This window comes from Columba livia, chromosome Z (genome assembly GCF_036013475.1).
Source record: "Columba livia isolate bColLiv1 breed racing homer chromosome Z, bColLiv1.pat.W.v2, whole genome shotgun sequence".
NCBI lineage: Eukaryota > Metazoa > Chordata > Aves > Columbiformes > Columbidae > Columba > Columba livia.
This window is the reverse complement of record NC_088642.1, coordinates 81,483,545-81,496,539: the sequence shown is the minus strand read 5'-3', so window position 1 is coordinate 81,496,539 and position 12,995 is coordinate 81,483,545. Positions and strand designations below refer to the sequence as shown.

The following is a 12,995-nucleotide window of genomic DNA, read 5'->3' as shown; positions in this document are numbered from 1 at the left end:
ATAACTAATTTCCAATCAAGATGCTGGCTAGATAAAAGGAAGAACATTAAATAGCTACTGGTGTAAAATCTCTTGTACCTGTATTAGAACCACTGCTGCAGACTGCCTGTCTCGCATTGTCAAGGTCCCCGATGTCTCAATAAATTCTGTGTGATGGGGGGGTGTTATACTCCAATATATTATGATTTCACCAAAAATCCCTGGGCCACGTGTCAGGCTGCAGAACGCAAACACAGATTTAACCTTCTACCTTTAATATTTGATACCAAATCCAGAGATATAAAGCATAGATATTGTTGTGCATGGAAGAAATATTATCAGCACTGTGAAGCTTGAATTTTAATCTATTAAGTCACTATTAAGATCTTTACCATAACCTCTTCAGAGCAATAACGTGTCTGCAGTTCTGATTTACTTCCCCGTGTTGGGAGGCATCTTGAGCTGTATTTTTACCCAGAGCACTTTACAGTTTCTTTGTGCATACAGCCCAAAGTTGGCGGCTGAAAAACTGAGCTGTCTTTCTCCTTTTCAGGAAATAGACATGCAAAACAGAAGGGAAATGGGACTTACGGGTAGCGCCCAGAGGTAATTTGGTTTTTAAGGCAGAAAGATACGAGAATAGTACTATGCGTTCACTTGAGAAATGTTCTGTGTGTTGCTTGTCTAAAAAGCCTAGAGGCTAATCTTACTCATTACATTCTCGGTGAACTGAAGCATGGCAAGAAATTGTCTATACCATGATCTACTACATGTTCTAAACTGGTGCTGCAGTTTAGAATCCCCTTTGTCTGTTGGGATTCTCAGGGCAGCATGAGAATCTGTTTTCTTGCTTATATTTGCTGTTTCACTAAGGGAAAGTGTTGTAATCCTTCTCCAATTCTGTTAGAAGGTATAGTAACATTGTGATTTCTTCATCTTGTTTTCAGCTGACTGAATGCAGTGAAATAATTTATCTTGTTTCAACTAAGACCCAGTGCTGCTTTGGTTATGCTGATCATCATAACAGTGTACCAAATTTCAGTTCAAGCACCAGTCCTGAACTGAATCCTGAAAAGTACAAAGCATCTTCAAACATAATTGACTGCCTTCCCCTATGCCTTTGATTAGAATCCTCTTTCCTTTAATGAATCAATGTTGTAAATAATTTGAAGACATATTTAAAGCTCCTCAGCAATACTGAAAAGATACCTACGTAGTATGTTCTGCCCTTCTTGAAAAACAAGGATCTAATTTTGAAAATACTTATGATTTTAGAAGTGATAATGAAATGCAGCATTCAATTAATTCTTGCCAAATGTGGAGTCTCATAGCTTTTGAAACGGAGCTGTTTTGGATAAAGGAGTGATGTACTCACCTAATAAGAGCAGTCCCATTATAATTTCCTGAAGGTTCTCCAATCAGAACATGCTGGGATGAATGTGCTATCCCAACCACCCCAGAAGCTCCTTCATCACCCACAATAATGATGGTTGCAACACCTATGAAGAGAACAAAGCTTCTCATGGTAAAACAAAACTAACTAGTGAGGTATTTTTTTAGCATGTTTTGTGACACAAATGGCTAAGCACCAGCTTCCCGGAGAGCCCATGGAATCCCCAGCCTTGGAGATATTCAGAATTTCAGTAGACAAGGCATTCAGTGACCTGATCTAATTGTGAAGGCAATTCAACAAGATGAGCCCCCTAGATGGTCTTTTACAAATGAAATTATTCTATGATTCTTACAGGTCTGAACCTGGTTTTGGTTTCTGCTTGTTTTTGTTAAACAATTCTTTACAGACAATGTTGATTATCTGAACACAAAAGTCTACACCAACACTTGATTTAGATGGAAAAAATATGATCTAAAATTCTCTTTGATTTCTTCAGATAAGGAAAAATCTTAGGGAAAAATACTGACAGTCAAAACTGTTACCAACTAGCTGCACACAAAGTATATAAGAATTGCAGACTAAAATAATATGAACAGACATATTGGAATTCTCGTATGAAATGTCTCAAAGTAGAATGCAATGGATTAATTTTTTACCATGTATAGGGGATATCTCCGCATCACCAGTAGAAACCAACTGAATGGTAAAGGTTTCATTGCCCTCCAGCAAACCATCTTGTAACGCATTCAAAACAATCACCTTCTGGGATTCAGTCTGCATCATGTAATAGACCAGAAGATAACACATAAACTCATTAAGTGACACTAAACAAAATAGGACATTATAAAAAAAGGTTTTTTTCTTTAACAAATCAAGTGTTGAGCATGCATATGGTAGATACACTCTGTAATATTTTTTTAAATGTGACATTTGGCTGAAATGTAGTAAAAACCTCCTCTAAAATATTTTGTGCCAGCTCAAAAATACCCTAGCTATTTTCAACTGAATAGCAATTGAAATTACTTTTAAACTATAGCCACATAGAAGTTTTCAACTTAGAGGAAATTTTATACACAGAATCTTTTATGTCAGAATCTGCATATCCAATAGAATACACACATTCTAAGGATTAAAATTATTAAGATCAGACATAGTAGGTCATAGCAAATTGCCATCTAACCCACATTTTTGTCAGTGAGCAGTAGTAAACACTTAAAACAAGAATAGAGGGAAAAGGCAGATACACATTGTATTACTTTAGTACATCATACTTACATACTTGCATTCTTACCTGCATGCATACATAAGGAATTCAGGAAGAAAAAAACAATGTCCAGAACTATCAGTAGAGAAAGGATAGCAAAATGATAGCAAAATTTTGCCAAACACTGCTGGTCTTTTAATGAGCTTTTTCATCTGATTAAAAGCCAAAGAAACAACTGGTATGCCTATTTGTTTGATGGCTTGTACAGACAGAATAGATTTAAATTTATCTTAAAACACTGTTCTTCGGTAAGTATTTGAGTAGGCTGTAAAAGACTGATATTAGGATAACAACAGTAGCCTGACAATACCCAATATTTTAAAAGGCTCTTACTGCAGATCACTAACCTAAAATGAAAGACAAATCAAATAACAGTGTCCAGTTTGAAAGTTACTCGGGTATTATATTTATTTTATAAAATCCACACATTTTGAGCATTAATTTATCCTTCTCACCCTTTCAAGATCAATTTTCTCTTTCAACCAACTGATACTGCAATGGTATAAGTGTTTCTGTAATTATTCTTCATGTTCAGTACATTTTTGTTCCTCTTTCTCAATTGTAAAAACAACTCAGATCTGAAGAGCCTGTCTTCCTGATGATTACATTACGCTGCCTTAAAAAACCATGTCAGCTTTCCTCTTCTGTTTGGAAAAAAAATGCATACTTCTATCCCCACCAGTCCAAACTGGCCTTTTTCTGGTGTTCTAATACTTAGTAAGCCCCTACTTTTATGAACACATAGCAACAACCATGCAAACACACATAAGAAGAAGACAGAATTTCTAAATCTAGCAGCAAATGATTTATTGCAACATCAGAAATACCTCACTGAAGTGGAGGGTACCGTTCAGAGGGCTCAGATCGTATCTGGCAGCTTCCTCGAGAATCCACAACACTTTAACTGCTCCTCGTCCTCCCTGACTCCGACTCACCGTGAGCAACGCAACTGCAGCGGGGTCATCGGGTGTCTGAGGCTCCTTCACTGTTACCTGATGAAGAAGGAGGATGTAGGAAAGGCTGTAGCAAAAGGAATTAATACTGACTTAAACAACAACAAAAAACATTATCAATGCCCATGTAAAATAAGGACGAGAGTGAAAATCAACAGGAAGATAACAGACGTAACGAATGTGTCGAATTCTGCTAGCAAAGATTAGTCACTCGAGTTATTTTTGTATGCCCTGTGATTCAAAACAATTACAGACAATGAGTCACACGCAGGCACAGCACCAGCAACATGGAGAGCAGAAGAATCATTCACTGACAAGAACTAAGATGAGATACGTTTCATGATTTCTTTCCAAACTTTACTTTCAGTAATACAGATTATTACGAAAGCATTTTAATATTCAACAGACTAGTAAAAATCCTGCTCAGGATGCCCTGAATTGTTAGCATACTGAACTGAATCATGCAGAAATCTACATTTATGCTGCAGCACTGTCATCGTTGTTACCATCCTACTCAGTTACATGAAGACAGGCACTAACATGCCTTTCAATGGAAGAGTCACGTCTTCCACTGCAATGAAGGCACAACAAAATTGTCTGTGTGCTAATGGCACAAACCTAATACCCAGATTTTGCAGAAAATCCAAATCGTACTCACATTCTTTTCTTCAAACCCAAATACTCCAACAGGGGAATCATTGGGTGGAATGAGAACAGTTATCAGGGTGTCATCCCCAAGTCTTGCACCACCTGTTACCCTCACCAGGACAATCTTGAATATCTCAAGGAATTCAACTTCACTGTCATCTATGACTGTAATTTCTATTTCTCCTGTAGCCTGCAGAAATTGTTAAAAACCAAAACAACACAAAACAAAACCAATCAAACAAAACCAGAGCAACACAATTTTATTTATAATATTCCATTAATTGTTTGAAAAAAATTGAAATGTGAAACAGGTAAAATTAATCTAATAATAGATAAACACACATTATTTGTTGTGCTTATTTCTTACAATACTTGCATATTGAAAATAATATAACAAAATTTCAAGAATGGTTTTTTAGTTCATCAACATAAATCTTCTACATAAAAAACAGCAGACTTCTTGTACTCAGCAGCATGCGCAGGTAGACAATATTGTACTTTAGCCAAAATTCTGCTGACAAAGTATAACTTTCTGTTTTCCAAAGACCACTTGCAATTAGCCCCCCTGGTGTACACCAGGTATTGTCAGGGGATCATAAAATTTAAATGTCTATATGTAGAATGTAATGTTTATATGTAGAAGGTAACTAAGGGAACATACAGGCTTAGTCTGAGTATTTGTAGAGAAGACATTACGTTAAAATTTTTAGAGTTACAGGCTTTATTATTAGAAATTACGTCCCACTTATGGCGTTACAAAAAGCTTGCAACCCTGTCCAGTCAATGTTTATGAATATTCTGCTTCTCTGTGTTAAAAAACTGCAGTCAGGAGCATCGTTCACATACGTAAGGCCATAAATATTTTTTTTTTTCAATGAAAAGATGCAAATTCTGCTGGAAGAAAACATGAGAAACTCTTAAACTAGTAACCCAGAAACAGGAAAATGTCAGCAAGTGCATACCTGCCCATCTGCAAATGTCAGGTTTCCAAATGATGGTGTGAAGTCCTCAAAGGTGGCAGTTGAAGGAATGGCTTCCCAGAAGAGAGTTGCTGACCCAAATCTCCCAGCCTGTCGAACAACTGGAAGTTTCAGTATATTTTGTGGTGGTGGTACCTCATAACCAGCAACAGCTCCAGATATATCCTGTAAATTCAAGAAGAAAGAGCTGAATGTCACAGGAACCTTTTCACTTCTTTTCTTTTGACTTGCATGTCAAATAAATGAAGAACTACCTAATCAGTTATAAACTGGTCCAAATTTAGCATTGACCTTGCTATGAGCAAAAGTTTGTATGAGACGACATTCTGACATCCCTTTCAGAATATTCTGACACCAGTTTCAGCACTTTCAGATTCCTAAAAAGTTCCACATCTTAATTGTGTAGAACCTTTTAAGAAGGAATTGTTTGTCTGGCTTCTAGCCTTTTTATCCAGAACAATTTAGTGTCATAAAGCCTATTACAATACTATCAAAATTGATCTGAAAACACAAGCTCTTTTGCTGTAATGCTATTTTAAATACTTTTCATTCAGACTTACTTACCTTTGTAACATTGAAACTAAATACTCCTCTGGCATCATCATTTTCTTCAATTGTTATTTCAGCTATTTCCAACCCAAGCCTCTTCACACTTGGCTGCCCTCCAATGCGAGAATCGACAAGCTGAACATCAGTAATATTGATTATAAATCCTTCTTGTAATTCTGGAACATTGTCCTGCAAAGGAATTTTTAAATGTCACATATTTAATAAAACACTCTAAGTTATAATACATCCAGAACGATATCTGTAGGTTGTGTACTGTTCAAAAATTCCCAGTATTTGGGACCATATGACCAATCCCTTGCTTCACACCATGAGAAAGGTGAAAGGGAGGACTTTTGCTGAGTTTTAGAAACTGAAGTTGGCAGTCGGATTCCAGATCTGTAAGAGCGGTGGAAAATATTGCTGGCTGCCACTTTTTTCCCCTACCTATAAGAAAGGTAGGTAAATTTCAGAAACTATTCCAGAACTTTTAAAGCAGTATCTTCATTCTGAACATATTGAAAGAATACACATATTTCTGTCAAGAAAATAAGATTTCCTGAACTACAAAACAAATCTATTAAGAGGTATATAAAGGAAGTATTTTGAAAGTAATTTCTTTTTTCTTTGTGATTATTATAAGTTAATTTGGGGACTACAGCAAAACAGAGAATTTTGTTCATTCTCAATAATAAGTACTTCAATTCTTTTGAAAGAGATGGCTACAATTCTTAGTAATATACAACCATCTGAAAAGGCAAGAATCCCACCTTAGCCATTTCTAGAATGCTAATTCCTATTTCTGGTATAGAAATGGTACCACTATCCTGTTCCTTAAAAGACAGTATTAGGTAGAGCTGTTGTTAGACTACTCACAGGCAAAATAGTGACTACAACAGAGGTTGTTGTTGTGTTCTCTGCCATAATGATTGTCTTCTTTTCCAGAATGTAATCCTCATTCTCTGTTGCTTGGTTGGCGAGGGGGAGTTCAAAGTTAGGCATGGTGCTCAGCTGAACTGCAACTTCTCCAACAAACCCTTGTTCTCGAACAATTTGTAAACTAAGAGCGGTTGAGTTCACTTGCCCTATAACAAGGAGCAGAAATAAAACACCAAATCGTGGTTGTTTTAACTCTTGCCCTGCTTTATTTTCAGCTCACCTAATTGCGCTGGAGCTGCTCGCTAGAGCCCACTTCAGTCCTGCTTAGCAACACAATACTTGGATAATTTAATGAGTCAGGTAAATGAGCACATATGAGTGGTAAGAACATACACAACATGCAGTGAGTACATCTGGAAAGCATTTTAAAACTGGATCTAGAAAGAGGGCAAAATGCAGAATATTTACAGTTTTAAATGTTTGCTACACAAACTGTTACTTGGACATTGACATCTTTGTTCAGTTTTCCTTCAGCGCTCCCAGCTCATTATTTTGCCTTTACATGCCTATGGGATCACTATTGATTCTAATACACAAAGCAGCATTGGAGATAGTCACTCTTGCTGTAAATTTTACATTTCCTTAATTCAAATGTTGAAGAGAACGAGATACACTTGCACCAGTCAGGCTCAGATCCATTCTGGAAAAGCAGATTTGCAATTTTTTTCCAATAAACCACCAAGCAGCATTTGGCTAATAGACTGGAGAAATATAAACACAGGAAAAGCAACAGGCTTTGTACTTCAGGCTAGTTTCTGTCACTTGTATTAACTAGATGCTACTTCACACTTAGCACCTGTATATAATTCATTAAAAATAGAAAATTTAAAGATTGGAAAATGTGCAATAAATGAAACCTAAGAATATGCCTTGAATCCAAACTTCGAAGTATAAATGTTTATAATGTCCATGTGTGGGTATATGTAAGGAACCAACAGCATCCTTTCACAACACTTTCAGTCTGTAAAGAAATGGGCAACACTAATTCACATTAAAATAGAACTGGGGAGAAGGTTTTATCTGTAATAATGTTCTGGTGAAAAAAAAAAATGTACTTTTCATAAATTTTATCTGTTAATTTGCAGAGAATTTTAAATTGCCAGGAAATTTCGGGTGTGTTTTTGAACTATGAATAGCCCATTAGGCAGCTGCTGGAAAGCAATCCGGCTGCAGAAAACGCCAGAGCAACCAGCTGGGAGGTCCATGGTCCATCATTTACAATCTCATGTGGTGCATGGAGGGAAAACTGATGTGACCCAATCGACCAAACAGCTGGCAAAAAGAAAAAACTCCAATTCGGTTTCCTTGAAATGGAATTTGCGTTTGCACTGCTTCCTACCTTCCCCTATCCCACAGACAAAGATGCTTCCCTCTTTGAGCCAGTTCATGAGGAAAGTCTCACTGTGTAAATTACTTTAAACAGTATGTTAATCCCATTAAATGGGCAAGTTCAGCTTTTTGCTTAAATAGAAGTATTTTACATATTAGTGATCTGCAACACAAGATGACAAGAAATTAATAACTTAGCTCCTAAAAAAAAAAAAAAGACTGGATAATGTTGATGTATGCAGCATGAAATACAGCATAAAATGTAATGAAAAAACAGTTACATATTTTAAAGGATATTTATGCTACAAATTTAAATAAAAAATGCATATATCTATATATATGTTATATATTACATATGTATAAAAATTATTATAGCTTAAACAACACTGACTTTGAAAAAAATTTTTTTTTCACAAAAAATCAAGAAACAGATTTACCTTCTGGCTCTGTGACTTTAACAAAGAGAGACTCCATATGCCACCCAATCACACCGTGTGGAGAGTCGCTGGGTAAAATAGTAAGTACAGCCCTCGCCCTTTTGGGATCGATGACGGCTCCTTTTGTGGTGTCCTGAATACCCATGGTTGTAACATGGGTCAGTGTGATTTCCACCGTCTCCGAAAGCTCTGCAACGCTGTCCGCCAGAATGGCCAGGGTGATTGTGGACAGGGCCTGACCTTCCGAAAACGTAATCTAAAGTTTTAGAGGAAGGGAAAACAAAAATAGTCAAACTTCTTCACAACACTGTTGTACCATCTGCTTTATTCTGTAAAACTCTATCAATTAAAAAAAATTTACACACACACACAGACACATATAAATAACATACATGCATACATATATCTATAAAATATAATCACAGAAATATAGAATACCAGGTTGGAAGGGAGCACAAGGATCATCTGGTCGAACCGTTCTTGCAAAAGCCCGGTCTAGACAAGCTGGCCCATCACCTGTCCAGCTGAATCTTAAACATGTCCAATGTTGAACAATGGGGACATTATTCCAGTGGCTGTTTGTTCTCATTGTGAAAAATTTCCCTCTTGCATCCGACCGGAGTCTTCCCAGGAGTAAATTGTACCCTTTGCCCCTTATCTTTTCCATGGGACTCCTTGTAAATACTCTATTTAAATACTGGAACGCGGTGCTGAGCTCTCCCCTAAGCCTCTTTTCTCAAGGCTGAACAAGCCCAGTTCTCTCAGCCTTTCCTCCTGTGGCAGCTTCCCGGTCCACAGATTGTCTTTGTGGCCCTTCTCTGGACCCTCTCCAGCCTGGCCACAGCTTCTTTGTACAGTGGCGACCAAAACCGAACAGTGTTCCAGGTGTGGCCTGACAGGCGCCGAGTAGAGCAGGATAATGATTTATTTAACTTTGCTGGTGATGCCCTTGCTGGTGCAGCTCAGTGTCCCCTTTGCCACCTTTGCTGCAGCAGCCACTGGTCACTTGTAGTGAGCTGGTTGTCCCCCAGGGTCTCCAGGTCTCTTTCCACAGAGCTGCTCCCCAGCCGGGTACATCCCAGCTGTGCTGCGCTCCTGGATTTTGTTCTTCCAGGTGCAAGACCTTGCACTTGTCCTTGTTGAACTTCATCAGGTTCCTGTCAGCCCACTCTTCCAGCCCATCCAGCTCTTCCTGCAGGGTGGCTTTCCCTTCCAATGTGTGCATGTCCCCACTCAGTTTGGTGTCACCAGCACCTTCCCCAGGGTACACTTGATCCCATCATCCAGATCACTCATGAAGATGTTGAACAGTGTGGGATCCACTGGTGACATGTTGCCAGTCTGAAAAGGAGCCATTTCCCACCACACTCTGGGTACGGCCTGTCAGCCAGTTCTCCATCCTCTGCAGACACCACTTGTCTAGACCACGGCACTTCAGTGTCCCGAGGAGGAGGCTGTGGGGAACCGTATCAAAAGCCTTGGAGAAATCCAGGTAGACAACGTCCACTGCTCTCCCCACATCAACTGAGCAGTTACTTCGTCATAGAAGGTGATGAAGTCTGTCAAGCACAACTTGCCCCTGATGAATCCATGCTTACTTTCCCCAATCACATCCTTCTTTTGACTCGTGATGGTCCCAGGTGGATTGATTCCATAACTTTCCCAGGGACTGAAGTAAGACTGATGGGCCTGTAATTTTCTGGATCCTCCTTTCAGCCCTTCTTGTAGGTGGGGTGACATAGAGGCTTCTTCCAGTCTTCTAGGATGTCCCTTGATTTCCACGACTTCTCAAAGATTATGAAGAGCTGATCTTTTCTATTTACTTTTTTTTTTTTTTTTCAGATAAAATGATTGAGAAATGCTCTGTCTATCTATAATATTTTTATTTTTAAATTCAAAAGGCCTGACACTTGATTAGGCATCTCTCAACAAGGAAGATCTGTGTATAAACACTTAGGCTACACCTATGCTGAATGATCAATGGATATTTTCAGTGAACACCATCATGCCTTTACCTTTCTGTCTCTTGCTACCTGCAAAACTATGCAAGAAAATCATGTAGCATCCATCTGGAATGCTCAAGGAACACTCTAATAATTTCAGTATGCTTGTTTTAGCAACCTTGATTTCCCCTCTGTCAATCTTTCTCTAAATTTTTTATCTTACTTCTGATCCATTATTTCCAGGTGTAAAGTTAATTTCTACAGTCTTTTGGCCCTTTCTTCCCTCAGCTATGGCTTGCGCAGCTCTGCAGCCTCAAAGACCACAGGGCTTTGTGTCTTCTGCAGATGGCCACCAGGTGGGGGCCCTTGACTTGAAGAACCTGGCGTTTGTCCACCCTGCAGCATAACGAGAACTTTGGCTAGCAGGAAATACTGGATTTTAGCACATCTGGAAATCTAAGCAGTCCCAGAAACAGGGAAAAATGGGATTTGCGACATTCTCCTGGACCACTGAAGCTCTCAGTTGTATTGACAAGATTAGGAGGAAGAGCAAAGGCTCCCAGATTCCCACCAATGCAGATGATTTGACAGAGCAGCTGGGTTTCATAGAAGGAAAAAAGGAAGACGGGAACAGGATATTGCAGATATGCATTTGTAGTGCCTGGACAGCATTACAATATCTGGTTATAGGAGGGTGAGAGTGATGCTGCAGCCAGAAATGAAAACTGCCAAAATCTCAACAAAGGACTAGGAATGGGGCAATCTGACACCTACTATCCTCCCTCAGTACATCTGCACCTGCTGTCTGAGGCAACACAGTCAGTGCTTCCCTAATACCACTGAAAACATTACATACCATTCCTGAAGCTGGAAATATGTCACTTATGCTCCCATTAGCAATCCACTCAACTGTAACTCGTCCGTATGTTCCTATTAGACGTTCTATATTCAAGGTGATCAAGCTGTCCTGTTCCATTTCTTCAACTTGTTTAAATAAAGAACTCTGGAAAACATAAAGTAGCATAACCATAACATTATTTTCTTATAAAGATTAGTTTCTTTAGGGATCCAGGTATTCAATGGGGGCCAGTGACACTGAGCATCAATAAGTTAATATACTTTAAGTAGCTAAATATGCGTGCACTCTTAAATTTATATGCCTTGTTTTTCGGAGGTAGTCAATACTCCTAGGTTTCATGGACATAAGAATTTAAAACATCAGACATCTTCATCCTAAAGCAAAAAAAACCCAATTACTTTTGTTTGCTTGTTTGTGTTTGTTTTGGTTTGGGTTTGTTTTTTTTTATTATTTTTAGTACAGTATTTATGTCCAAATTGTATGAAGCAGATAACAAACAAGAAATGTTAAGAAAGACATATTTTTATCGCTATTACATTACTGTTATTCACCCTTCTCACACAAGTCCAGATGCAATTTTTCACTTCAGTAACAACTCTTCTGTGTTTTATATCTTCAGTATGCATTTACTACATACCTGTCTCATCTACAGTGTTCAGTGATTTTAAGTATTAGCCACTTCAAATAATACCTTCAGTCTGACATTTTTTCCAAATAAATGATTTTGTTCTGGCAGGCTGGCTCATCTTGTGACACAACCCAATCAATATATTTTTCAGGGGAAAAGGATCTTCAGGTTTGTTTACTTTATTCCCTTGATTAACCAAACAGTAGTGACTCTATGATGATTCATACATGCCATCTGAATTTTTGTGTCATCTGTTGTCATCTGTGTCAAATGAATTTTTATGTCATTGCAAAACTGAAATGATGAACTCATGTGTTGATCTAAATGGATATTATAAAAATCTCACATAAGAGACAGACTGTGGAACAGATTTTCTGTTCCTTTGTGTTCTGTATAATCACAGGACAATGATAAATGGATGTTAAAAAGCTTCTAACTTGGATTGCTACAAGAGTTTAGCAAAACAATCCCATCACATGCTCCAGCCTACGGTTTTAGTACATTTGTGTTCCATTACTCAGAAATAATATATACGTATTTTAATTATTTCCCTTAGATTTACCTGAGCAAATGCGATGACTCCATAAGCATTGTCATTGGAAGGAATAATTATGTTAACAAAAGCATGAGCACCAATCTCTGCACCTCCTTTAGGGTTTTTCAACCACACTTTGAAGGATTCTTCTTCCTCTGGGATGTTATCATCCAGGATATTGACTGCTATCACAGCTTCCATGTCACCAGGCTCAAATATCAGTTCACCTGAACTAGCATAAAAACACACACATCAAATAATTATAAAATGAGGGTAGCTGATTAATGAACTTTGAAAGCACTGTTGTGAATTTAATGAGATTTTTTGGAGCTGGAATTATTGTTTACATTCCTGTGGAAGTAACTAAGGTATAAAAGTTGTGAGTTTTGTTTGTCTGTTTGCTTTTAAATGACAATAGATCATAGAGTAAGTGAAATTAAATATGAAAGTAATTTTATTTATCCTTTTTAAAAAAATCAAGTCATAACCGCAAGTCCTCTCTTGCCAGGTTTTAAAGCCACTTGTGAGGCTGTTTGACTTCAGGTCATCTAAAAGCTCCCCC

The 12,995-nt window shown here is 38.0% G+C and overlaps 1 protein-coding gene across 2 annotated transcripts in view; it reads right to left on the bottom strand.

The window, feature by feature from the left end:
• ADGRV1 (adhesion G protein-coupled receptor V1) overlaps positions 1 to 12,995 on the bottom strand; it is a 272,375-nt gene that overhangs the window by 170,408 nt on the left and 88,972 nt on the right. For both annotated transcript variants that reach the window (XM_065046531.1, XM_065046532.1), the window contains exons 52-62: positions 12,461 to 12,665; positions 11,268 to 11,414; positions 8,469 to 8,724; positions 6,640 to 6,848; positions 5,782 to 5,955; positions 5,200 to 5,382; positions 4,248 to 4,427; positions 3,464 to 3,628; positions 2,029 to 2,146; positions 1,355 to 1,478; positions 79 to 217 (exon numbers count right to left, since the gene is read on the bottom strand). In XM_065046531.1, the coding sequence (XP_064902603.1) occupies positions 79 to 217; positions 1,355 to 1,478; positions 2,029 to 2,146; positions 3,464 to 3,628; positions 4,248 to 4,427; positions 5,200 to 5,382; positions 5,782 to 5,955; positions 6,640 to 6,848; positions 8,469 to 8,724; positions 11,268 to 11,414; positions 12,461 to 12,665 (1,900 nt within the window). The remainder of the gene's footprint in view (positions 1 to 78; positions 218 to 1,354; positions 1,479 to 2,028; positions 2,147 to 3,463; positions 3,629 to 4,247; positions 4,428 to 5,199; positions 5,383 to 5,781; positions 5,956 to 6,639; positions 6,849 to 8,468; positions 8,725 to 11,267; positions 11,415 to 12,460; positions 12,666 to 12,995) is intronic.